This window comes from Telopea speciosissima, chromosome 3 (genome assembly GCF_018873765.1).
Source record: "Telopea speciosissima isolate NSW1024214 ecotype Mountain lineage chromosome 3, Tspe_v1, whole genome shotgun sequence".
Taxonomy (NCBI): Eukaryota; Viridiplantae; Streptophyta; class Magnoliopsida; order Proteales; family Proteaceae; genus Telopea; species Telopea speciosissima.
In genome coordinates this window covers 13,484,390-13,512,249 of record NC_057918.1, presented here as the reverse complement: position 1 = coordinate 13,512,249, position 27,860 = coordinate 13,484,390, and the positions used below count along the sequence as shown (strand labels likewise).

Below are 27,860 nucleotides of genomic sequence, written 5' to 3'. Positions count from 1 at the left end.
ACCTATTCCTGCCCTCTCCCACCCCTCGGTGAATGGAATCCCATTCACCTTGGGTGGAGGGAAACTTGGTCCTTGACTTAATGGTATTTGGTTGTTGCCCATTACAAAATGGAGGAATTTGGCTAAAGTCCATCTAATGTAAACCATATGACCTTGTTGGTGACTGTAAAACCCCATCTTGATTAGGCTTGGTATTCCCTTTATTGATTTATGTTTCTTCTCATTCCATATTCCCTTACAAATTAAAAGAAAAATCATCACTGAAAATAGTGTTGTCTAGAGTGTTTCACATCTACCTGTATTATTTCTTTCTTTCCACTTCTTCTTTGATTGATAGAGAAGGGATTGAAAAGATACATTTCAGGTAGATCATTTATCCTTCCACCTCTCTTTTCCTTCTTTCATTCTCTCACTCAATTCACAACTGACTAAAATCATATTCTAGAAACAATCAGCAATTGACTTTGGAATTAAGTTTGAATTAATATTTTTTAGTTTCACAAGATATTTGACCTTTTTTGTTTTTAAGGTAAACTTAGACCTAACATTTAAGCCGGACCAACAACACCCATCAAACAATAATTTATTAAGATCTCTCATTTGTGTTCTCCTTTTTGATAACAGATGGAGACACAAAGAGAGAATAATAATGAAGGGATCCCAATAATAAAATGTGATAAAACCTATCCAACTAAAATGCAAAGTACCTCAATGACCATATACCTCTCTTATTTACCAATATCTACTAGAAATTAACTAAATTTAGGAGACACTACTCCCTCCCCATATCAATTATTATCTCACAAACCCAATAGTCAAAGACTCCCTCCCTCTCTCTCCCCAAAATTCTCTATATGGGCGAGGGATCCCAGGCTAGAACACAAAATGCTAAGCACCCATTCACATTTAACAGTTTTAATTACCATTTCTCTTGGATTTAAATCATAAAAATTATAAATTTACTTGCTTAAATTAGAAAGAAAAGTATAAATATTAGTAACAAAATAAGATCCTTCTCTTCTCTCTAATTAAGAAAATAGAACAACAGGAGAAGGGAGGGTATCCCAAAAAAAAAAAAAAAAAAAAAACCCATCTCTCTCATCTCTAGTTTTCTGTTTCTCTATGGGAGAGAAAGAAGGACCCAGTTGGACTTTTTCGTCGAATCTTCATTCTTGAACTCATAATCGACCCAAAAGCTCCAAATGCCGGATTCAGAAGGACCCAAGAAGCCCAACTGGAGAAAGGCCAAGAAGAGATCTCAATCTCTTTTGCAATTTTCGTCGATCTGCTGCTATAGAACTATTGGATCTGATGGTGATTTTTGTGGTATTTACCGACCGTTTCCTGAACTGGGTTGCTTCTTATAGGGTTGTTCTTGCCCTGACGACGACGAGGAGGCAGAGACGACGATGCAGCTTCATTTCTCCCCTAGCATGAAAAGTATCACGATCTCGAGCAGCAATGGGTTTCTTGACTTAATGAAGATCAAGGTCGCAGCTCGCCACGTCTCTTATCGGACCCTCTTCCACACGATCCTCATCCTTGCCTTCCTGCTGCCCTTCGTCTTCATTCTCACCGCTGTCGTCACCCTCGAAGGTGTCAACAAGTGCTCCTCCCTCGGTAATGTCTGATTTATGAGTTGTGACTCACTTTTTGCTTTCATGCTTTATCTCTCTTTCTTATGGATGTAAATTGTCTGAGAGAGGTATCTATGGCTAGAGAGGTATCTATCTAGCCATACTTTGGATTCTCTCTTTTCGCCACGATTGGCCGGATTGGGATAGTACTTTTTTGTTTCCTTTGAGGTGTGTAGCTGTTTGGGTATTTGAACGATCACAAAGAGACAACAAGGGACTATTGCGGGTATTTTCAGATTCGATTGGATTGAATTGAAACTGGATTTCATCACTTCTGATTTTTGGCTGGGTTACCTTTCCTTTTCGCCATTCCTTTTTGTTCTATCTGGTTAATTCGTTTTGATTGGTTGTATTTGAATTTGAGTCTTTTCAGCTGTAACACATTGTCTACAGCTATGACAAATAAATGTATTCTTTTACAGGTTTCGGACTCCCCTCCTTATATATTCTTGAAATCCCTCCTTATATATTCTTGACTCCCCTCCTACGACGGTTCTGTAAATATTTTCTCTCCTCTTTTCTTATCTGTAATTGGCTGTAGTCGTTTCCAATTATATTTTTCTTCAGTCAAGTTTCCATTTTTCTTTTGGTTTTCTGGCTGAGATTGATTTGAGTCTCAGTTCCTATGGTATTGGATGTATTCTTGTTTCATATTTCAATACAGATTGGATTAGGGATGAACTGTTTGATTCAGTACCTTTAAAATGTTGTTTTCCATTTGAGCCTCAAAGATGTTTGTTTCCCAGATTTTCCTATTTGATTTTTTCTCCCTCTTCTATTTTCCCTGGAATTTGGTCTATTGAATCAAGATATTAATTTGAGATTTTGTACCTCTTTTGTTACAAAGTCTAGCTCAACACTTGGTTTTAGCATGAAAATGGACCAAAAGCTGCAATGGAGCCGGTTCCACCTTGCTCGAGTCCTCTGAAACACTTGTATAACTTGGGTGGTTTAATTTTTGTACCCTTAGGACCATTGCATCACCTTTAATCCCTAATGAGTTGACCAATTTTTTAACCTTAGACATTTCATTTTCTTGGATCTCTATTTTTATTTTGGACCCATTAATTTTTTTTAAAAAAATCTTCTCTTGCTTACTGAATTCCAGTCAATTATTAGTATTCTCCTGCATTTGTTTCCTTTCTTTTGTTGGATTGTTGTCTCTATGTTATTTGGTATCATTAGTTGCTTTGAAAAGATTTGCTTTGGTGGAGTTTCTTGTAACATAAATCATTTTGATGGGTCTGGAAAAACTTGAGTTCACTGTAAAGGTTGTCAATTTCTAGAGCCTTTTTGATGAATATCATTCAGTGCTTTACTTAGCTGGTTCCATGATGCTATATCACCCTTTAATTTTGTAATTCTGTGCTTCAGATTGTTTGGGAAGACGATGGGGACCGAGGTTCCTTGGTAGGGCTGATGATTCAACGGTAAAAATCTGCTTCTCATTATGGTTGTTTGATCAGTGATCAGTTCATATTTGTTGATTTGGTAAAGTGGATTTTATCCTCTTTTTGGTGAATGAACTATTTATTCATATTGTTATTTTAATGTGAATCCTTGGATGGTGATATGCAGAAGTTAGTAAAAGGTTTATATAAGATCTTCAACCATGTCAAAGCTGAGCAGATCCCAGCTGACATGAAGCTGCCGGAATCGTTCAGTCAACTTGTTTCTGAAATGAAGAATTCCCATTATGATGCTAAGACTTTCGCTATGAAGCTAAAGGCAATGGTATGTTGTTAATTTACCAAAATCTCTTTTTTAAAAATTAGGTTATTGATGAAATGGTTTCCTGTGTCAATTTCTAACCTGAAGAGCCAATGCCAATCATTTAGTTAGAAAACCAGCCTGAAAGGTTGTCTTTTTCTTTCTTTCTTATGTTGTTGAAACATTGTCAATATTGTCAATATTGGGTAGGATTGGAAGAAGAAACGTCATTCTTAATAGCAATGCATGAGCACAACCTTTTCAGTGGGGCTCTGCAGTTCTCATCAGACCCAAACATCTTATTTTGAGAACTAACAAGGGAAAGAAGACTAAGGTGAATAAAGATAAGGAGATGAAGAATCTCTCTCTCTCTCTCTCTGAGGACATTGGAATATGATTTTTATAGCTGGCTGCTTGCAGATTTGTATTTCCAATTGTTTCTCAAGGGCATTCATCTTCAATTTTCATGTAGTTTTTCCTAAATTGTATTTTATTGATGCTCTTCGGTAGACTATAAGAAAGGTGGCTGTAAAGTTACTTTTGCAGATTTTTTACAGGCTAACAAGAGCTCCATGTAAAAACTGAAAGAACCAGTGAATTGGTTCGGATTGCATTTGTTTGCACTGTTGACAATCTTTTAGCTTGATAACTGCGAGCTTGGTCTGCACTAAAATAGCTCAGTAATAGCTGGTTTACTTTTGGATGTTGAAGTTATTAGGATAGCCTGCAGCTGCACATAAATTGCACAGAATGAGCCTGATAATCCTCAATGCTTTCTAGGAAGCTCTGTGTTGCTTTTGACACATGTTATCTTTTGATTCGTAATTTTAAGAGGGTCTTATTTATTATGTTTGTTAGTATAGCAATTCATGACACAAGAATATAAGGAGAGTTCACATATCCGAGGAGGATTAGAAATATTTCTTCTTATTCCTTACTAAATGACAAGGAAATGATAGGTTGGCACCCCACATCTGTTTAGATACATGCCATATGGAAATCGATGTATTGTTACTGAAGCAGTATACTGCTGTGTGACCATAGAGATGTCTGCCATCTTGTCTCTGTTATTGACTAATCCTTTGGGTCAAACGCACGAGCGGGAACCTCCACTTTAAATCAAGAAAACTTAATGTGTGTGTGAAATATATATATATATATATATATATATATTGAGATTTTCTATAGTCAGCTTTTCCCTCAGCCAGCTTCCAAGTCTCAGCAGGCAACTCAAAATGCCATTGCTTCTATCACTATTCATTCGGGACATGGAAACACTCTTTATACAAAGCAAATATAATACTGCTTACCGTGCTTTGCTACCGTCATGGTGTAACCGGCAGCTCGCCCTACTTCAGTGCCAAAGGCTTGGAACTCGGTAGAGTAGGTCTGTTTCCCTTAAGGGTTTTCGATAGGGATCGACCATGATATGGGCTTACAAAACATTTAGAAGCAGAGGGGCGGTGGAGGCAAACCTTATACGACTCATTTGCAAGAGACTGAGAGAGAGTGCTCTACGATCAGCTCAGCTGTTGCTTCTTTGGTCGTAGATCAGTTAGGGTGCGGAAGGATTTGATTGCTTGTTCTGTCGCGAACCTTACTCGAGTAGGGGCTCATCCCTTTATATTTTGGTATTGCTGCATAAGTGGTGGAACTAGGATACTGATGCTTTCTCTTTGCTCCAAGAAGTAGCAAGGAGATTCTATTTATTAGTCCACCTTTCATCTCTTCTATTTCTACCACACATTCTTTGTTCCTTGTTCTGTTCTGTTCTGTTTCTTGTCTTCTCTGTAATAAACCCCCCAAAAGTAAATATTTACATGACCAAACCCTAAATATTTAATGAGCAAATCCGTACACTATGTGTAGACTTTCTTGTGTTTTTACCCCCCCCCCAAAAAAAAAGGAAAAATAATGGGCACACAACTGAAAAAGTAAGTAAAAAATATACTTCCCCACCCTCCCCCCCAAAAAAAAAAAAATTTACAATGAGCAAACAATGTGGATTTTTTAAAGCATGGTGCAATATTTATAATTGCTGGTATGATATCCCTATGTGGCTGTGTAGCCATGCTGAGACGTTATGGTCCAGAATCTGTCAAGTGGCATCTTAGGAGGAGAACTAGAATAAGAGGAAAAGTCCAATACATGGTAGCCACATGATTTAGCATGTAAGTAATTGATGCAGATAAATAACTTAAATGGGTTAATTTATTTGAAATAATCTTTGGGTTGGGTTATGTATGTGCTGAGCCTTTAGTCTAATGGGTTTTTCTTTGTAATGGGCAACTTTAATCCGCCTTTCCAGGGGGTGTGGTGGTCATTTTGCGTGTCCCTGTGTCTGGGCGCAGGGGCAGCGCACCGCACGCCCCCAAGTAGCATTCTTTCTCCCTTTTAGGTTACCTTATTAGTTAAGGATTGAGTTTGGCCTTTCTTTTTTAGTGTTTGAGTCTGTTTTTGACTTTTTTTATTTAAGTTTGTAAGGGAGGCCAGCATTGTATGTGGATTTGATTAATGAAAAGCTTTTGCTGCTCTTCTCTTGATGCTGTGAAGAAATCTTTTGTGTTTGATCAAGAGAACCCTTGTGTGTGATCAAGGTAGATTGGTGATTGATCCAATCGAGCACCTTTCATTGTGAAGCCCGGATGGATTGTTCTATTGCTCACGTTCTTGTGCTGCTATTCTTATACTGGTTTATTGAATCTATATTCTAAATTTCTACCATTAACAAGTAAGTTCAGAGCTTGAATTTTTCTGCAAATTCTTTTTCTACCTAGAATTACATGTTACATGTTTTTTGAGCTTAAGCAATCCAGTCATTAGATTCCTTCAAGATTTTGACCATATGTTCAGGAACTCTAATGGTGAACTCAATATGATTTGACCTAATTCTGACCATCTGATTTTGAAATATTTCTGTTTTTCCCATTCTGCCCCTACCCTCCATTGTAGCTACTGTTTTAACCTTTCTTGTTAAATCGATTTTGAGATTTAAGCTACTGCTTATGTCATATGCTGTTGAATCGATTGGCCACTACAAACCTTAATTTCTGAATTCTGACTTGGTAAATTTACTGTTTTAACCCGTACTTCGGTTATTGTTTGTTTTCTCTTCAATATACTGATTTTCAAATCTGTTTTAATCATTAGTTCATAATAGATCTCAGTATGAATCGATTACCCTTTTTTCTATTATTGTTTGCTGATTTATTACCTAAATACCCTTCTCCTAGCTCTACTAGGATTCTCCCATATAGCTTGAATTATTCTTTGATTTAAAATTTAGACACTTCCCTTTTTATCTTACAGGTTTGTGCTTACAAAATATACCACACTTTTGGATCCCATGTTTTATTAAAACTTGTATTATTGATTAATATATACCTTTATACGTGAACTATTCCTCTACTAATTTTGTCATATGAAAATTGTTAACTATGGTGTCTGAACGGACCGAACCTGCCCTTTTAGAGGGTGGACCTTGGTACAATGGTAAAGTTGCTCCATTAAGGCCAAGTGATCACGGGTTCTAGTCAGAAAACAGCCTCTCTGCGAAGTGGGGGTAAGGCCACGTACATTATGACCACTCTCTGAACTTAAATTTGTCTCTTCGACAGGGACATCTAATCCTCCTTGTGCACTCCAATAAACCCTATCCCAGCCGCCCATTCTCTTCAACAGAGACATCTAATCCTCCTTGTGCACTATAATAAACCCTAGCCCAGCAACCCAACCCTGTAGATCCTGCATTAATTTGTAAATCAGTGACAAGGCTGTGATTTTAGCTGTCTCAGCTTATGGATATTCAGTTTCACACTCAATAAACCTAGCTTTGCGTCATATAGATCTCTAATCATGAGGCACGAGGCATGAGGCCTTATTTATTTCTCTAAGTTACTTCTTATAGTCATTAATCAAACTCAAAATAAGATTGTTAACTGTAGGAATCATCCTTTTACATTGCAATACTTATTTAGTGCACCTTATAATAAACCCTAGCCCAACAGCCCAACCCTGTAGATCCTGCATTAATTTGTAAATCAGTGACAAGGCTGTGATTTTAGCTGTCTCAGCTTATGGATATTCAGTTTCACACTCAATAAACCTAGCTTTGTATCATATAGATCTCTAATCATGAGGCACGAGACATGAGGACTTATTTATTTCTCTAAGTTACATCTTATAGTCATTAATCAAACTCAAAACAAGATTGTTAACTGTAGGAATCATCCTTTTACATTTCATTACTTATTCAGTGCACTTTTTCTGACAATTCTGTGCACTCTATTTCCGGACCCTTAATGCCTAGGGCTCAAAAATTTCTCACAATTATTTGCATGCTCAGTGCTTCTCTTGCATCGTTTAGTCCGGTTAGCTGTGGAAATTTTATATTTGCTCACTCGCCCGTGTCTGTTTATTATCAATCTAATGCAGTTCTGTTGATAAATTTAATTATAAAGGACTTCAGGATTTGCTGATAAAATTCGTTATAAATGAGTTCAGATATTTTCAACTTGGCTTGAATATCGTGTTTTTACCCTGATATTCATTTCAGTAAGGTGGCTAGAAATTTCATACATTTCTTCATTAATGAAATATTTCCTTTTCTGCAAAAAGGGCACAATTTGGCATAAGTATTCATGGGATTTATTTGTTTATATGCTGAACCACCACTGGTGAAATGGGCTCAATCATGACCCAAATATATCTTGTATTGGGAATTTGGGATTACATGATTCCTCTTTTAATGGTCCTCATCTGTGAAACAATATTAGTATCACCTTACTTTCCCTTACTGACATGGGTCTGTTGTGCAATTTGCTGGTGTCTTTTATTTAATAAATATCATTTTGGACAAATGAGAATAAAACATCATTGGACTGGAACAGCTTATATAATGAGTAAATCAATGGTTCTTAAATTACTTGGCGTACACATTCTGAAGCTCCCATCCTCCATCCTATGGTTCTTAAAAGCTTTTTGAACTTGGTTCCCCTACCCCTTAAATTTTCTTTTAATTGATTTTCATGCTTTAACTCGTTTTTGTGCATGTGTATGCATATAGATATATGTGTATCAAAAAAAAAGTATGCATATAGATATATTGATAGATCAAGCAGTTAGGTGTTCAAATAAAAATGCTTCCCCCTCCCGACATTACCTTTTTTATTTTTATGACATTTTCCCCCTGTTTTCTTTTTGAGGTTTCAACTGAAGAAAGTCATTTATGCAGATGGAGAAATTTGACAGGGAGATTAGGGAATCCAAGTTTGCAGAGCTCATGAACAAGCATTTTGCAGCAACCTCCATTCCAAAGGGCCTCCATTGTCTCTCTTTGCGTTTGACTGATGAGTACTCCTCCAATGCTCATGCACGGAAACAGTTGCCATCTCCAGAATTACTTCCTTTGCTTTCTGACAATTCTTACCACCACTTTGTCCTAGCGACTGACAATATCCTTGCAGCTTCTGTTGTAGTCACTTCCGCTGTCAAAACCTCTCTAAAACCTGAGAAGATTGTCTTCCATGTCATCACTGACAAGAAGACGTATGCGGGTATGCACTCATGGTTTGCACTCAACCCTCTTCCCCCAGCAATTGTTGAGGTGAGAGGTGTTCACCAATTTGACTGGTTAACAAGAGAAAATGTACCTGTGCTTGAAGCTATTGAGAACCAGCATGGTATCAGGGACTATTACCATGGAAATCATGTTGCTGGGGCCAACCTTAGTGAGACTACTCTTCGATCATTTGCATCCATATTACAAGCCAGAAGCCCAAAATACATTTTATTACTCAACCATATCCGCATATACCTCCCAGAGGTAATTGCTTGTTCTGTGAGCCTTTTTTTTCTTTCATTATGGAGACTTGAAACCTATGAGAATGAATGTTGAAAATTTATATCTTGAAGTGACATAGAAGAAGTTGAAATTGCTTAAGTAATATGTCTCAGTTTGTGTTCTGATTTATTGTTGATGAGAAACTCCATGAATTTAGGGATCTATTAAGTATTGCTAGCAAACAATGAAAACTCAAAGAAAAAATCAGGAGGAAAAAATGGTACCAATAAGTAAAGAATAAAAAAAATTTGTGAAGAACATTGAAGGCATAGAAGCAGGTTGTGTTGGGAGATTTTAGTGGAAGGAAAGGAATAATGATACCTCTCTCTCTTCCCCCTCCCTACCAAAAAAAAATAAAAATGGAGGGATTGTTGGGTTCCTTGCAAAGTATTTAGCTGTTGATCTTCTTGGTACCCGTCCCAAATACTTATAAATGTTTGTAGCATGTGGGATTATAGTGTTAGTTTTCATGTCATTGTGTGTTGTTTAGATATGAGTGCTTCTTGAGCATCCTACTAATCATTTTTTGGTATATTGTGAACAGCTGTTTCCAAACCTTGACAAGATGGTCTTTTTAGATGATGATGTGGTAATTCAGCGTGATCTGTCAGCGTTGTGGGAGATTGACCTCAAGGGCAAGGTTAATGGGGCAGTAGAAACCTGCAAAGGTGAAGATGAGTGGGTGATGTCTAAGCATTTCAAGAACTACTTCAATTTTTCTCACCCTCTAATAGCAAAGAGTTTAAATCCTGACGAATGTGCATGGGCATACGGTGTGAACATTTTTGATTTACGTGCTTGGAGGAAGACAGATATCAGAGATGCATATCATTATTGGTTGAAGGAGGTAAATTTCAAATGCCTGTAAACTATTGCATGCTATACTTTTTACTTGCTGGGAGGTTAGGGTTGGGAGGATGGGGTTCAGTGGGAAGGGTTTTTAATGAACATCTAAGCATGATCAAATTGATAAAATGAGACATTTTCCTTGCCAATTTGGATTGGTCATGAGGTGTGCTGGCACATTTGGTAGGATAATATCTTTTATTTTCTCAAAAAATATTCAGGTTTCATCTGTTATTGGATCTCGGTCAATTAAGTGATGGACTTGAGACCTTGCACTTAGCTCTCACACCCTGGCAAACCTTGGTCTATTAGCTGAGTTTGGATTCATATGATATTGTTTGGGTTCTTTATTCAAGACCTTCTTAGGTTCAATTATTGGGATGATATGATTAAACAATTTCTGTTTCTTAAAATGGTGGTATTGATTTTTGGTGCAGAATCTGAAGTCAAACTTGACCCTGTGGAAGCTTGGCACGCTACCTCCTGCTCTAATCGCATTCAAAGACCATGTTCACCCAATTGATCCCTCCTGGCACTTGCTTGGTTTGGGTTATCAGAGTAAGACCAACATTGAGAGTGTGAAGACGGCAGCAGTGATTCACTACAACGGCCAGTCTAAGCCATGGCTAGAGATTGGCTTTGAGCATCTCCGGCCTTTTTGGACCAAGTACGTTAATTACTCTAACGTCTTTGTGAGGAACTGCCATATCTTGGAGTCATAGGTGAGATGGACAAGTGGCTAACAGAAAGTGAGAGATGGGACAGAGATTTAACTGGGATAAGTTCCCGTAAGTTTTGCAGTGCGATATTTTGATGACATCCAATTGAGGAAAACAAGAGATTTGACCGTGTGGGTAATGCTGTCGGATTCAAATACTCTTCTGCCATGCCTCCCACATTTACAGAAGAGGACCTGCGTTACTCGTGGGCACCGGAGACATTCTTTCATTCTGCAATATAGCAATCAATGCTTTAATTTTTTGGCAGGAAAAGGGGAGTTTTCCTTTTCCCTGACCTTCCAAGTGGTATCTAGCATTATCTTGTCTATTAGTCGGGTGTTGGAAGGAGCTAGTAAGGATATTCATACGTATGGCCAGACCTGCTGATTTGGATGCCTGAGCAATCATGCAGATGGATGCGATAAACTGCTTTAGACAAGTTCTTTTATAATCCAACCCCAAGATATCCTTTTTTTTTGTGGGGGGGGGGGGGGAGGGGTGTAGTTTCCTGTTCCCATCTCCTTTTTTCTTTTACTTTTTTTTTGCCTTCTTGATTGGGTCTTAACCCCCATTTTTGTTTTCTTTTGTATTCATTATGTTGATTATAGGTAGTGGGTAATGGAGATTGCTGTGTTATGGATCCCATTTCATTGGGGGAACTTTTCTTAGGCTATTTGTTACGAACGATTCATGAGAATATTGAAATTGTGCAGATAATTCTTTTTTTGGCATCTCTGTCTCTCTCTCTCTCCCCCCCACCCCTCCAAAGGGTTGCAGTCCACTTGAGCTGAACTGTCTTTGTGGAAGACCTTTGGTGTGTGAATGTGTCAGCTGGCTCGCCGAAAGCCTGGTTCAGTGGTTTTGATCTTTGATTGTCTGTTACCTGAGCCACATGCCCAACTTGGGAGTGATTTCAATCAATGATATACACAGCACACAAAGCAGGTTGAGGAATGTATACAATGCCAAGAAGGATGGCATAATCTTGTCTACCACGTAAAGAGTCACACTACCCATGCATGAGGCACCTTGTAATGCTATGATAACAAACTTCTTTGGCAATGCTGCTTTTTATTCAAAGAAGAATGTAGGATTGGTGGCATGGCTAATCAAATCTATGAAGGGTTCTGTTGGAGCGCACCATCATTCCAGGAACTAGAGACAGTTGCCATAGCATCAGCTCTAAAAGATCCAAAGCAGCTGCTACTGTACATGTAGGATAAAAATGAAGATGAAGGATCCTGATCTTGGTCTCTCTTTGATATTAATGTATTGTAATATTGTGTTTTCAAGTCGGACAGCAAATTTAGAAGCTCATGACCAAGCAAAGAGGTTACTCAATGTTAGGTCATGTGTTGATCTTTATCATCCTACCCATCTATGTACCATGGATATCTTTGTCCTTGTTCACAAAAAAGTAAAGGGGAAGGATTCTCCACCATGTGTGTGTTGGAGGGGGGGGGGGAATCTCCCACGACACACCAATGACAACATGAGGAATACTATTTTTACATGGGCCCATAAGGTCAGGTAAGAGAGAAAACAATAAAGAAAAAACATGTGAAGGACAATAATACACTGGTGTAGCATCATCAGGGGTGGGATTTCTGCATTTTTCCCTAAAAAATATATTAGAAAAAAGTTTATAGTTTGGGAGTGTGGCTCCTACGCCGGCCTTGTGTCTGTCTCTCTCCTCTTCTATGTAAAAGGACCTCCCTGCCCACCATAGATTGAACCAAAAAGGGAGACACAGGCATAGGAGCCATGCTGATGGGATTGAAACCTGGATTGTGGGTAATCAGGGTTATGTTGCCCATTCAATGGATGGTTTAACTAGATCATCTCCTCATATGGTTCACATGGTTCTAAATGGTGGATCAAGTTTACCAAAAAAAAATGGTGGATCAACAAATTTGGTTTCTAATCTCAATCATATTAAGGCTAATTTAAGGATTGGACTAGATGACACACCATGCAGAATATACTCGAAGGCGACAGACTAGAGCTTGGGTGTACACTATGTTATAAGTCATGATTCATGAAGCTAAGTAGAAGATGTAGATAATGATATTATTATTGTGATCAAGAAGAGATGTTAATTACATTATTAAATTTTTTTTTAAAAATGAAAGAAGTTGGTGTTTGTTGAAGGTGTCAAGCAAACCTAATTAGTAAGATAGTGACCATTTTGAACTTTTAAACAAGAAAGAAGCTTATCTTGCTTAAGCAATTTACCAAATTGCAATGGCAACAAAAAGTAGAAAACCCAAGTGATTGGCCATTTGACAGGTTTTTCTATATTTTCTTTATGATTATCTTATCAGAAAACTATTAAATTACTCCATTATATATTATAACACTACTTGGTTAGAAAGTAATCACTCTGATTACTTTGATTCAACCTACACTTTTTTGAAGTCTTTACATTCTTTAATGATTTCTTAATCCAACTATTAATATTAGATTAGTTATCTTCCAAAGCCAATGGAAGAAAGAAACTGAATGGTTCTTTGTCCATCCCAAGCAACCCATGATAGATGGGAGGCCTTAAAAAATCACTAGGTAAATCTTCCTTTGTCAACAATTCAATGCTGGAACACCTGATTAGTTATCTTTTCTCCCATAAGAGACCCAATGGATCATAGTATAATCTCATCATCAGCACCTTCAAATGGGCAGAATGGCATCTTGGTGGGCCACCCAAGCTGTTATTGATGGGGCAATTCAAGCAATTCTGATTCTTGATTAGTGGAGAGGATGGTGGTGTATAAACAAATATATATTTGTGAATCCGGAGTAAGATTGATCATAGATACTTGGACGAATTTAGAGAGAGGTATAGGGGTTAAGTACTAGGATCTGTAAGCATTCTGTGTGAATTGTGGAAGATGGCATAGGGAGAAGAGAATGGGAGAACTTTATTTTCCATAAGAAGCAATTAGGAACTGTTCCATAGTCATAGGAGATTAGAAGGGAAAGGGCTAGATGGATTCATTGACCACAGATTTCGTTTACTTTGAAAATCCCGATACGAGATATCGCCTCGTCTCTGGGGATTTTATTCATCTCTTCTGACTCCAATAAAAGCGTCGTCTTCTTCTGCTTAGATTTCTGAACCAGAATTAAAAAAAAAAAAAAAAAAAAACAAAAATTAGAAAGAATAAACAATAAGGGATCATCAGTTTCAGACGCCAAGTAAGACAACCCATCGACGTTTTCATTCTCTATCTTGGTTTTCGATTTGTCTTCCGTTATACCCAGTTGGGATTTTGCTAGGTTTACAGTTTCTCTTAAAACCCAGTTGATGAATTGGGTCTGTCTCTCTTTGCTCAATTTGAGTGTAAGCCAGCTTAAGGTTCATTTTTTTTATTCTTTTTTTCATTTCAGAATTAGGAATAACCAACTGAGATCTCAGGGTAATTATCTTCTGATAGATTTGTAAAGAGTGAAGATAAAATTCAGATATCTCAGCGGGATCTGAACTTTACAAAAACCCAATTGGGTTGGTCTATCGATTTGTTATTTTTTAAGAGCCAAGGGAAGATCGTGGGTACTTTTCTTCACAAGAGCTGTGAAATCTCCGGAGATGTCTGGGGCACAGGATCGATTAGAGATCAAGTTCCGGTTGACTGATGGCTCAGATATCGGTCCCAAGAGCTTCCCTGCCGCCACCAGTATCGTCACCCTCAAGGAAACTATAATTGCTCAATGGCCAAAAGGTTAGTTTTTATTGTTTCTTTGTTTATTTGACTGCTATAATGGGTTTGTTTCATCCCTTCTGGAAATGATATCTGCCAGGTTCATGCGACAAAAGATTTCCCTCTTGTTGGATTCTGTTCAATAAAAATAAAAAAAAATTGGTATGATTTATTGATTTAATCAGAATCTGTATTTATGATGTACTCATGTTTACGTAAATGTATTTCTATTTCATAGCAAGTTAGGTTGACTGGTATTTTAATTAATTGAAATTCAAGGAAATCAAGGAATGTCTTAAATGGATTGAATTATATCAGCTGGATGAAGATGGTTGTATGTCTGTAATCTAATCACTTATCCTAGCTCTTTATCATGAAAAGCGGGTTTTTATCGATAACCTATTGGGGCCGATTCCCTTCCTCTAAACGGTTAACTGATTTTCCATGTTATAGAGCCTAGCGCTCTGTCCACAAAATCTTGAAGTGTATTAATGGCTTTCCCTGCATTTAAGAGCAAGACTATCAAATTGAGTCAGCCAAGAGAGTGTCCATGTAGGGATTGATTTTGAATTACCCTGTTTGTTTCTAGGTTTTTGGGCCCCTTGGAATTGAGCTTTATTGTGTTTTTGTTTTCTCTTCAAAGCAAAGTTATTCTAGGAATCAGTACAAAGTAAAATAATAGCAGCCCACTTAGGCAATTAAGGCATTCTTGTTACTCCAATTGTGGAGGGGTCTAAGATTCTTTCACAAATGTTCTCAACCAGGTGGTCCTCTAGATGCTTTTAGGGAATTGGTGTAGATGGTCCTAAAATTCTTATGCATCACGATCTATGGATTACTATACTGTCCTCATTAGGCTGGGGAGGAGATGATGTGAAAATGGGTTTCAAATAAAAGTGCCATAACATTGCTGTGGAGAAATAGTTTAATTTCCAATCGGCTCAAAAAATAACAGAATCCATTTGAGATGTTCATTTAGCTCACAACTTTTAAATATGATGAGTAGTGAGGAACCTCATTTACTGAAACAGGACCACCGGTAGATGGAGATAAACTAGTCTCAGCAATTCAAACCATATTTGCATTAGTAACCCTTTTCAGCCTTTGCTCCCTGTGTTCCAATTTTATCAGTACTGGGGATTGGTACCGGAACGTTTCTGGTACATTTCTGAGACATTTCCTTGAACTGGTGCCAATGGCAGTTGGGACAGTATCTATCTATAGTTCTATACTTAGTGGGCCAAGTGGAAGCAATCAACAGGCTATTCATTAGTTTCTGAAATTCCAAGGGAACACAGTGCTTACTCTCTTTAAGCCCTAGTTCAACGATCAATAGTAGTTTCCAACCTAAGTTACCGGTGGAAAGGCTACTTCAAAGCCCTAACTCACTAATTGGTTTAGAAACTGCAGGAGCAGCTTTCCCATCCCTAGTAGTATAGTATCCGCTGGAGTATTAAACTAAATTCCTTTAAGGGTAAAATCTGAATGCCTCTGGTGAGTGTGGTCATTTATATTAACCGATTTAGTGTTCCTACTGAAAATATAGCATGGAGCACTTAGGTTTTTTGTTGGTAAAATCCTGTCTATATTTGGACTTTGGAGTAGAGTTTTGGATCCTAAATACTTCGTCATTTTACAGTATTCATCTATAGCCATCTTTAAAAAATGTAACCAAAATTAAGAAACATATCCTTTTTTTCCCTATAATGGAATCCTAATAAGAAACAGATCCTTTTTCCCCCCTTTAACGGTATCCTAATAGAGGGTGGGTCTTGGTGCAACGGTAAAGGTTGCGCCATTGTGACCAAGTGGTCATGGGTTCGAGTCTGGAAACAACCTCTCTGTGAAAGCAGGGGTAAGGCTGCGTACATTATGACCCTCCCCAGACCCCGCAGTGGCGGGAGCCTCGTGTACTGGGTGCGCCCACTTAACGGTATCCTAATAAGAAACATATCCCTTTTTTTATCCTTGGATGGTATTCTATCCTTTTGGGCTTTTAGTTTAACTATCTTATAAATTAAATGGAAGAAGGGCATGCAGTAAGGAGTCCTTGTAAAACTATGCTTAAGCTGGTATTAGTTCATTCCATACAAGAAATACTGCCTTATATTTGCAAAGCATTCAATTTTCAGGTCCCACCAACAAAAATTCAGAACCCTAGTAAATGAGTTTGGAACTTTTATAATACATTGCTTTGTCGCTCAGTCCCCTTCAATGGCAGAAGGCCATCCATTCTGCCGTCGAAGGGGACTGGGCGACAGAGCAATGTGTTATAATAAAGGACCTAATGAGTAACAAATACATATCTATATTTTCCATCTTTGTGTATCAACATATTTCCTAATTCATTATTGAATATCCCAACTGTACGCATACATACTACCAATAATGAACCAGGTAGCTTACCAAACTAAATTGCCCCTGAAACTTGATTTAAGTGGTTGTACCCCAATCGGCACCATTATTGGTACCAGTTCTTGGAAATTATGGTTAAAATTACCCTGCTTTTAATATTTAATTTTCCATTTCTGTTTTCTGTTGCTTGCATTGCATTATAATACTTTTGAATTACCAATTTGTTTTTACTGTCTTGAGCTTTTGAATTCATTAGTTTTTCAAACGTCGTACGGTTTACTCAGATTTCCAATGGGTATCTGTTTGGCCAGAGAAAGAAAATGGTCCAAGGACAGTGAAAGATGTCAAGATAATTAGTGCTGGAAGGATTTTGGAGAACAACAGAACTGTAGGAGAATGCAGGAGCCCCTTATGTGATGTTCCTGGGGGCGTTACAACCATGCATGTTGTTGTTCAACCACCTTCCTCAGAGAAAGGTATGGGCATACTTTGAGAAGATCTGATACTTATCTAAAAAAGAACATATTATGCTCCCTCACCCTTTGCTTTGTAGAATCCTATTGATTTCATTGACCCATACTATTCAAGAACTGGACTACAAGGATAACATGCGAGAGCAGGGTTGACTGAGCATATACATCAATTAATGAATAGATTTTGGTCCCTTATCTTGGCTGCCTAAGATTTATCTCAGAGAGTCTAACATTCCATCATCTTTAAATGCTTGTTTTTAATGTTTGTATTACTAAGCTTGCTTGTTTATAATTGACAGAAAAGAAATCAGACCAATTGAAGCAGAACAAGTGTGTCTGTGCTATTCTATAACTTGCATGTTTGAGTGGAAAGGTACACTACCAGCCACACCCCCCCCCCCCTCTCAGCCTCTGTGGATCTCTTGCAACTCTTTAATACTAATTAATATTCTTGATTTCCTTTTAGGATAGAGTATTGAAGCTGGTTTAAGGATTGAAATTGTGGAACACAAGGTTGGCGGTTGGTGGGAATGCACATCTCGTCGTGGATCAAATTCTTAAACAGGTCTATGGCTTCTTGATGAAGCTGTTGCTTTTGTGTGCATGTGCAATATTTGTTGATTATTAAAGCCCATAAGACAACTATTTATGTATTGATATGCTAGGAAGTCTATCAAATTTTTTTTTTAAATGAATTTCTTATAGTTGCAAAACCTGCTTTGAATATAAATATCTAAAACGAGAGAAATGAATGGGAATTTTGCACCAGTGGGACGTTCTTCATGGACAACATCATCTTTTGGCTAAGATGTAGAAAAATGTAAAAAGGTTGAAATTACAAATGAATCATAAAACTGTCAAACTTTCAATTTGATTTGTTCATGAGACCTGTTCAAACATCAGTTTAAGCATGTGATGGGAAAATGTCATTTAGCTGTTGGTGAACCTTGAATCTCAAACATGGTTCTATAGCATTTTTTTCTCAAGTGAAAGAGCTGAAGTATTCCACTGCCCTACCAAACAACATCTCTTCTCCCCCTCCCCCCAGTTTTTTATTGCCTTCTCCGTACCCCTCGGTCGTGAACAAGTTGGATATGGAAGCAAGACAAATAGCAAGCAGAGGGCAGTCCTAGATACTCGACAGCTATAATGCTTTGAGTTTGGGTTCATGAATGATGAGAAAGGTACTAAATATGTGGAAGACTTGAGGAGATTCAAGTTTCTGGTAACTCTATGAACTGACTGTCATTGATAGGTTTCATTGGTCCTTTTTTCTTACCTGATCAACCACTGAACTGGATTGAGTCAGCCATGCTATCTTGCTAGGGTTTGAACTATTATGAAAATATGGTAGCACAAGTACTTGTTAAACATAACTCACGAGATTGGTGATCAGTATAAAGTAGTTGATGTGTTATTGTTGAGCAGTCACTTGTGAAGCAAATGCATGATGCATGATTGGGAAAGAAGAATCTAATGGTTCATTCAAGGCTGTAATCTGGTTCTAGTGATGAACCTCCTGGACTGGACTTTGACATCTCAGCTATTTCCACCACTTGGATGATTTGTTCATTTTGAACCTTGGATTGGTATGGTCTTCTTTAATACATGGAGGGGTATTTGATTGAATTAGACTCTGAAATTTGTCATGTGGCTAATCTAGACCATGTCTTCTCTATCCAATGGTTGTAATGGACACATCATTTGTCCACATGGCAAAATAGATGCCTTGGGACGTGTGGAAAAATAATAGATACTTGTAACAATAATAATTCGCCTAGATTAAAGCTTCTCCATGGCCAACCAGGAAAATCCTCTTAGGCAATTGAACCAACACAAGATAACAGCAGCACCCTCATGTCCACTTTGCTGAATAATGAATGATTTAAGGCTTCCATTAGTCCCTTGAGTTCTGCTTCCAGTGCTGTGGATGACTTGAGATAGGGAGGAATGAAGAAAAAAGAATGAAAATGAGAGTTTTTTGCAGGTTTTAGTATCGGTAACCGAGACCCGATCCAATTCATTGACCTGTGTTAAAATCAGTCAAATATTGATATCAGTCACAGCTGATTCCAATACGAATCAGCCAATACAACCAACTCGATACCGATTCCTAAACTCATGGACTCGTCTTCATTTCCACAAACAGGGCACACTGTAGTGATTACTGGTACAAATTTTGCCAAAGAAAACATTGTTGCAACAATCCCAAGAACATACTTTCAAAGCAATAATATCAAAAACTTGGATAGCTTTCTCCATGGGAAATCCAGATGGTTTTGAGCATCACCCTTTTGAATTTCTTTGATCAATATAAGCTTACTTGGATGTCAATTCACCTGTATTAGATATAGTTCAAATGATGCCATATATCTTGTAATGTGCTAGAGAAGACAGATTGATCTTGAGAATGTTGGTGGAACATCTGGTGGGAAAAGAGGCTTTGCAGTAAAGGGAGATTCCAGTATTGTTGACCATGGGAGATGACCTCAGAAAGATGATTAAATTCTGGGCAAAAGATCTCAACTTGGTTGCATGGTCTCTACATAAGCGTCTGAGCCAATGGGGAGCACGTCTAGGTATCTACTCAGGGGTCAGAGGCGTCATTTCATAGTACCCTGTGAGAGGGCGTAGGAAACACCACCAAGTAGAGATCTTTTCCCCTTAAATTCCAATCTTCTGTTAACTGAAGAATGAACCCTAATGGATACTAAATCAGGAATTCATGGGTCTCTCCATATGTCAAATACAATAACTGACCTGATTAGAATCAAACGATCTGTAAATTAAAGAAATCAGGTTTACAATCCTTCCATTGCAATAATAAAATGGAAATAACTTATCCGTTTGTTTCAGCATAAAATTTTACCTGAAATTTTTTCCTTCAATTTTCAGTTGGTCATTTGTTTTCTTAATCTATTTTACAAAATTGTGTTATACCAATCGACCAAATCCATCTAAGTTTGAAATTGAACATCTGAAAAGGGGACTTTGATCTCCACATTTAAAGAAAGGGCAACTGATCGCATGGCCCTTCATTGCCACAGGCTAATAAAAGTGTATGTAATGGCATCAACACAAATGGGACTTTTAATTTTTATTTCACGAGAGATGGGGCAGTAATTTCATGTGCTCCTGTGTCTGGGTGCAAGGGCCACATGACCGAGCAGCATTCTTTTTCCCTTCAAGAAATTAGAATAAACAATTGTCATGGGATGTAGCAATACATTTTGGAGCACCCAAAAAAATCTATCTTATTCATGTTTTTTTTTACCGGGCTTGTCAAGCAAACAAATGAATAATAAATTTTGATAATGACATAATCATAAATTAGTTTCAAAATATTTTGAAATTTTTTTTGGGGAAATTTCTTAGATCTACTAGCTAAAAAAATTAATTACAAGATAAGTGGGTTTTAAATTATTTTACATTCATTAGTCTTAATTTTAAAAAGATTTACTTAATACGCAAAGTTAGTTATTGGTCATGCCACCTAAGAAGAAAAGCCTAGTGAACTTCCAAAATTACCCCAATTTCACCTTAGCCGCACTCTTTGGCATCTGTTCACCCCTGAACTCTGCAACTCACACGCTGCTGTGCCATCTCTGTATCTCTCACCGAACTCACCGATGTTCCGTCAAGAATAATAGAGAAGAGCTTTCTCATTAGTTCTTCAGCCTTCATAAGCCAGTCAAGCGTACATGTTATGGAGATATAAACCACAGGCCAAATCATTTTTGTGTCCAAATTTACAAATTTGAAAAGAAAAAAAAAGAAAAAGAAATTAAAACCCCAAACCTGCTTATTGCTCAACGTGTATTCTATCTAAACCATACAAGAGAATAAAAACATGAAATGAAATAAAAAATCCAAGAAAAAAAAAAAAAATCTGATAAAAAAATCAGCTAGCTTGAAGAGGACGAGGGATAATGACCGGAATCCGTCCAGATAGTGTCGAAGCACCATCATCACGACCATCATGATCACGACTTTGTTATGGATTTATGAAATAACCCATCTATTGATGACCATCGAAAAGTAGAGAAAACGATGTAGAAGATGGAGAAGAAAGTGAAGATTGCGAAGCAGCAACAAGGTGAAGAATATAACATCTGCTCTAACAGACTCGTGGGCTGTAAAATCTAGAGAGCTCTGAAGCAACTGTGAATATTCATTGTAATCTCTCGTTAAGTCAGAAGTCTAACTGATGCTAAAGCACTTGAGACTACATAAATTGCTTATGCATTTGAGAAGGCAAAAGGGTCGCTGGAGAATCCAAAATGGTCAACTTGAAGCTGGAGAAATGGGCGTTGGAGGACTCAATCTAACGTTTTTTTTGAAGTTAAACTTTTCCTCTGAATGTAAGAGCAGATCGTAAGCTCTGACAGTTGCTCCTGCTGTATGGAAGGTGCCTAAACAAAGAATCCCTTGCAAGTTGCAACTTTCTGTGGGCCCCTTATTTCTGCTGCCTATTTGCCCCATGGCCTTTGTCTCACTCTTCTGTATCTTCTCCTCCTCTCTCCCTCTCCTTCTCCATAAGAAGTTCTATCTTCTATGATAGTGGTAATGGATGCCGCTGCAGTAGTTGCCGTCAAAGAGCTCTAACCTTCTTCTTTCATTATAAAGAAGAAAATATGAGAGAGAGAGAGAGACATCTAGAACACCCTTTCCTGTTATCTCTAAAGTTGGGCGGTGCAACAGTGGATACGGTAAGATCCAGAAGGGAAGTAACAACAAATAAAAAGGGATCATTTGATATTGTTCAATCTAGTACAAGTGAAGGGTTGGTGTTCTTATTGTCGGAATTTATACTAGTATTTAGATTCTAGAATTAATAGCTTATCAAAGTAATATGTCGCCTCTAGTTTCTACGTTTACACCCTGCACATTTTACTGGGTTAAAATGGTGACGAAGAACTAATGAGAATCTCTTCTCTATTACTTGAGGGAACGTCGGTGAGTTCACAGAGAGAGAGAGAGAGAGAGAGAGAATTGCAGAGGTCAAGGGTGAATAGAAGCCGAAGAGTGCAGCTAAGGTGAAGTTGGGGTAATTTTGGAAGTTCACTAGTTTTTTCTTCTTAGGTGGCATGACTAATAACTAACTCTGGGGATTAAGTAAATCTTTTTAAAATTAAGACTAATGAATGTAAAATGAATTTAAAACCCACTTATCTTAAAATTAATTTTTTTATCTAGTAGATCTAAGAAATTTTCCCTTTATTTTTCTACCCTTAACTTAAAAAACTTTTTAGGAATAATACAATTACATTAAATGGTGTTTTTAGAACTTAACACCATTTTTAATTGCGTTTTATCTTATTCCCAAAAGTCTTTTAAGTTTAGCGTATAAATGGATTTTAAAAATAATTTGAAAATGATTTATCATTATTTTATTATCAAAAGTTGTCACCATTTTACATATTATTATAGAATACATGTGAAATGACAATATTTATTTTCATTGAAAAAAAAAATTATACAGAAAAGGTAAAAGAATAAGATTACATCTTAAAGGTTATTAAATAAAAAAATCCCTTTAAACGAATCTCATTATTATTGTTGTTGTTAGTGGTGCTGTGGTGGTAGTAGTTTTATTATTATTATTATTATTATTATAAGAAGGCCAATTTAATAACATTATTATTTTCTATGAGAGATGTGATCTTCCTTTACTGACCAATTAGTCCACCTTGGCCTCTTATCTAATGATATATCCAATCAATTAATAAGGTATTATTTCAACTATATGATATAGAGTAGCGTTTCAAAATGGAAAAAGAAAATGAATTAATATTCATCATTAATATTATCTTGCCCCAATGAAAAGTGAAAATGCTGGTTAGACAATGCTTTTGCGCGTTCCCATTGGCCCCATGCTGGTGCAGGGGCCTCACTCTCGAACAAATAGCATCTTCCCAATATTGGAATTCCAATAATACAAGTTTGATAGAGAGTGAGTAATCCATAAGGATCTCATCTTAACTATTCCACTTAAGGATGCCAACAGATATTTGAAAATCCGTGTTCGATCCGCATTTGTATCCGTTTAGGAGATCCGAATCCATTCGAAAACTAATCGGATACAAATATGATAATCCCTTATATGATCGATTATTATTCGATTCGTTTAGCAATCCGATGGTAATAAAATGTCTGAAATATATCTTTTTGTTCGTCTATCCGATTAAGTTTTTTTTTTTTTTTTTTTTAATTTTTATAATTTTGTAAGTTAAGATAATGTGATTCTTTTTCTAGATTTTCTATTGATTTATATATATTGTTTTATGCATTGTATGATACATGGAATCACATATTTATTAAAATAAATACAAAATAAAATCAAAAGTAGAAAACATAAGAAAATCAAAAATTAAGAAGCGTAAAAGAAAGGATAATTCTTGAACTCTCAAGTCTCAACCCAAACTCTCGTCAACAAAATGGTAAAGGTGTCAACAGATAAGATAATATTCGAATCCATCCAAAAACTAATATAATTGAATGCAAATATGATAATGCCATTATCCAATCGAATTCGATCCATTTACATCCTGAGTTCCACTTCCACTAGAGATTCTTAAAATCTAATTGAGACTAATTCTAAGATCGGGTGGATCAGCCAAGTAGACAACCAGTGATCCGAAAAAACTGGTGGTCTGTGGACAGCCATGATTAAAGGAAAAGGAAACACGGGGTTGGGTCGGGCTGTATCACAGTATCCGAATATAATATAACCAAGATTTAAATCTAATTGGAATTGGAATGGATTTATTAGAAATTTATTTGACCAATTAAACTGGAAAAACTGGTCCAGCTGTGAGCTGACCATAAAAAGAGAGCTTTCCTCTCCAGTCTTCTCTCTGTCTCGTGACTCTCATCGACATAGAAAGTCTTACTATCTTAAGCTCCTCTAGCTGGAAGATTAATAGATATAAATAGAAAGAGAAAAATACCAGTTTTAGGATTTGAAACCAAATCAAAAAGATTATCTTGTTCCTTATCCAATTTTATCTAGAAAACCACTTTGATCTGCTCTATATAAATCTAGCTTTTCACCATTCTTTTTCATTCCTAATCCTTTTTTTTTTTTCTTCTTCTTCTACTTTCAGAAGTACTTGTTTGTTTCTCTAATGGTGATGGGGATGAGTTTCAGAAGGCTTTTTATCTTCTCCCTTCTCTTTTCTCAATTATTAATGTTAACCTGCTTAGCTCACATACCTCACCATCATCAACAACAACAACATAACCATGGAAAATTACCAAAAAGACATGGCCATGGTGAAGAACATGTTACAGTGACAGTGAAAGGTGTTTCTTCGATTGCAGAAACTGAAAACAACTTCATCTGTGCAACTTTGGATTGGTGGCCATCCTTTAAGTGCAACTATGGACAATGTCCATGGGGAATGGCTGGTATTTTAAATTTGGTATGTATTTGCTCTTTCTTTCTTTTTTATGATAATATTCTGGTTCATTGTTCATAATACTTACATGGGTTTTTTCATCTTTGCAGGATTTAAATAACCAAATTCTCAAAAACGCTATCAAAGGTATGAAATGCATCCCAACCCAAACAGGGCTTCTCTGTTTACTGTAAAACAGAGTAAAATCTTAACTGTGTTCATAGTTTTAACTTGAAAAAAAAGTTTGATTTTACAGAAGATATTGGTATAGTAGTTACCCTTTTTGATAAGCTTTGATTAGAGGTGATTGACATTGAAATTTTCAGCTTTCAATCCTTTGAGGATCCGAATTGGAGGATCAATGCAAGATCAGATCTTGTACAAGGTGGGAAACAACATTAAAAATTGCCCCCAAATCACGAACGACACAAATGGATTGTTTGGATTCTCCCAAGGTTGCCTCACAATGGAGAGATGGGATCAGATCAATAATCTTTTCACACAAACAGGGTAAACATTCCAAATCTTCTTCTGTTTTTTTTTGCAGAATGCAACTTGAGAAAACCATAAAACAACATGATTCTTCATTGACACAGAGCCATAGTAACTTTTGGGTTGAATGCACTATTTGGGAGAAGAAAGCTAAGTGATGATGGTCTCTATGGAGACAACTGGAACCCACAGAATGCTCGCGATTTGATACAGTATACCATCTTTAAGGGATACAATGTTGATTCATGGGAGTTAGGTAATTAATTTGTTGATCATTTTTTCTTACTTAAAAATTTGCAGATAGAGAATGTCCAAAGTCCAAACTACTCTACTCTTTATCTATACCTTCTAAAACTTCCATTTCTTACCTCACAGGAAACGAGCTTTCCGCAGATGGAGTATCTGCAAGGGTAGATGCTGATCAATATGGAAGAGACATGATCACTCTCAGAAATCTTATCAATGAATTATACAATAATAAAACTAATAAACCAAGGATATTGGGACCAGGAGGCTTCTATAATGAAACATGGTTCAAAACCTTTCTTCAAGTTTCAGGTCCTAATGTGGTTGATGTGGTTTCTCACCATATCTACAATCTTGGTCCAGGTAGCTTTCCTACATTTAGAATTTTCTTTCTTATGGTCATATCATCTTTATAAAATACTCACACAATTGGGTTGTAACAGGTAAAGATTTAGATCTGATCTACAAAATCCAAGACCCATATTTTCTTAATAGGGTAGCTCAGATGTACAAAGACATTAAGAATACCGTCCAGAGCTTTGGTCCATGGGCATCTATTTGGCTTGGGGAGTCAGGTGGAGCATTCAATAGTGGGGGCAAATATGTGTCCCATACCTTTGTTGATGGCTTCTGGTGAGGATTGGTTTTCTTCTCCTTCTTCTTCTTCTTCTCAAGAATCAAAGAATTAATGGCAATTGTTCTGTAACAGGTATTTAGATCAGCTTGGTATGACATCGACCTACAACCACAAGACTTTCTGCAGACAGACTTTGATCGGTGGGAACTATGGTCTCCTTAATACCACAACATTCATCCCCAATCCAGACTATTATGGGTATGTGGTTTATATAATTAATCATCAGAGATAGGTTATTAAGGAAATGCCTTGTAATTAACCCCTTTTCTTCTGATAATTTTTTCCTAACAGTGCTCTTCTTTGGCACCGATTAATGGGACCAAAGGTTCTCTCAACAACTCACAGTGGCTCTCCATACTTGCGTGCATACTCCCATTGTTCAAGAACAAAGGTAAATCATCTTCATGTTGTTTGTTTTCCCTTTTGTTTCTCGGAAAAAATCCTCTACAGTGTCTTAATCTTGCAGTTCGGGCCTAAGAGCTCAACACGTGGAAGATGCGATATCCAACGGTACCTAGCTCAAGAAGAAAGAAAAAAAAAAAAAACTGGGTCAATCTAGCTCGCACCGTTGGATTGAAGCATCTTCCATGTGTCGAGCTCTCAGGCCCGAATTGCGAGACCCCGGAAGATGAAGACATCTTCACTATTCATTTTTTATCCCAATTTTTTTTTTTTGATAATCCGTTTGTTTGTTTGTTTTGGCGTAAAATATATTTTTTTCTATTTGCTTTTAAATTTTTTAAAATTTTACCATAAAACGTAATTTAACTGTATAATCTTCCCTTGTAAAATCTTCAAGGGAAACACACTGCCGTTGTACCGTAAATTGGTGCCCATTGTATCTCTCTTTTCCCCTTTGAAATGACTCCCCTTCCTCTCTTCCAAAAATACCTCATCCTGCACCCCATCAATGTCGCCTGCTAGTTTCCCGCGCACCAACGGTGTGCGTATCCCTCTCCCAATATGTCTTTCACAATCATATAATACCAGTCTGCATAATTTTAATTAGCTCATAATTTTATGTAATATTTTTAAATGATTTTACAAAATAAAAAATGACAAACATGTTAGAAAGAAAGAGAGAGATGCTAATGTACTTAGACAACCTTTTCCTAATTTTTGAGGACAGTTTTCCTTCACCGCAAAGTAAAGGTTCAACCACCATCCTATGGTTCACAAACTCCTTTAAAATTTTATTATGTTCCCAAAATAGCCCCATATCCTCTCACGCCCATTCAGAAGCCCGCGGTGAATGAGAATCCAATCACCATGGCGAAGGAAAACTTGGTCCTTTTTTTAATATGGATTCATGTAAAATTCTAAAAGTGAAAGTTTAGAATGGAAACAATTCTTATTGCTAACTGATATTGCCACTAAAATTAAGTCTAAAATCAAAGCTGAGTTTATTTTTGTGACTGTTGCAGGGAATTGCTGTACTTCTAATAAATATGTCCAATTCCACCACCTTCACTGTCTCGGTGGCTGATGACATAAACTTGAATCTTGACTCTGAAAGCAAGAATGTCGAAAACTCTTACAGAGAAGAATACCATTTGACCCCCAAAGATGGTAATATCCAGAGTGATGTGTTACTACTGAATGGGTCTCCCTTGGTGCTCAGTGAATCCTTAGATATTCCCCCACTAAATCCTATTAAGGTTGATGCTTCATCTCCTATCAAGATTGTTGCTGATTCAATTGTCTTCGCTACTCTGCCGGACTTCAAGGCTCCTGCGTGTGTTCAGAGTTGAGCAATGTGGTGTGCCCTCATCCAATTATGCCATTTAGATTTCCTTTTTTTTTTA

The 27,860-nt window shown here is 37.1% G+C and overlaps 3 protein-coding genes across 7 annotated transcripts; all 3 read left to right on the top strand.

Annotated features, from left to right (window-relative positions):
* Positions 1–1,067: 1,067 nt before the first annotated feature.
* On the top strand, positions 1,068–11,480 carry LOC122656168 (probable galacturonosyltransferase 14). Its single transcript, XM_043850624.1, has 6 exons — positions 1,068–1,620; positions 3,012–3,067; positions 3,216–3,371; positions 8,581–9,171; positions 9,734–10,036; positions 10,473–11,480. Exons 1-6 carry the CDS (start codon positions 1,410–1,412, stop codon positions 10,755–10,757), a joined length of 1,602 nt encoding a protein of 533 aa, XP_043706559.1. The 5' UTR covers positions 1,068–1,409; the 3' UTR covers positions 10,758–11,480.
* A 2,130-nt stretch (positions 11,481–13,610) lies between these two features.
* Positions 13,611–17,958, top strand: LOC122654627 (membrane-anchored ubiquitin-fold protein 2). 5 transcript variants are annotated; one of them, XM_043848805.1, is made up of 5 exons: positions 13,619–13,949; positions 14,142–14,473; positions 17,119–17,283; positions 17,580–17,653; positions 17,747–17,958. In XM_043848805.1, exons 2-4 carry the CDS (start codon positions 14,341–14,343, stop codon positions 17,630–17,632), a joined length of 351 nt encoding a protein of 116 aa, XP_043704740.1. In that variant the 5' UTR covers positions 13,619–13,949; positions 14,142–14,340; the 3' UTR covers positions 17,633–17,653; positions 17,747–17,958. The 5 variants fall into 5 exon arrangements, with proteins under 5 accessions (XP_043704742.1, XP_043704740.1, XP_043704741.1 ...); XM_043848806.1 differs by having other exon boundaries at positions 13,621–13,949; positions 14,199–14,473; positions 17,752–17,958; XM_043848803.1 differs by having other exon boundaries at positions 13,621–13,949; positions 17,752–17,958.
* A 6,512-nt stretch (positions 17,959–24,470) lies between these two features.
* Positions 24,471–27,813, top strand: LOC122654870 (heparanase-like protein 2). Its single transcript, XM_043849137.1, has 9 exons — positions 24,471–24,704; positions 24,791–24,827; positions 25,007–25,190; positions 25,277–25,428; positions 25,548–25,781; positions 25,862–26,051; positions 26,128–26,253; positions 26,347–26,446; positions 27,480–27,813. Exons 1-9 carry the CDS (start codon positions 24,471–24,473, stop codon positions 27,804–27,806), a joined length of 1,584 nt encoding a protein of 527 aa, XP_043705072.1. The 3' UTR covers positions 27,807–27,813.
* The last annotated feature ends 47 nt before the right edge of the window (positions 27,814–27,860 follow it).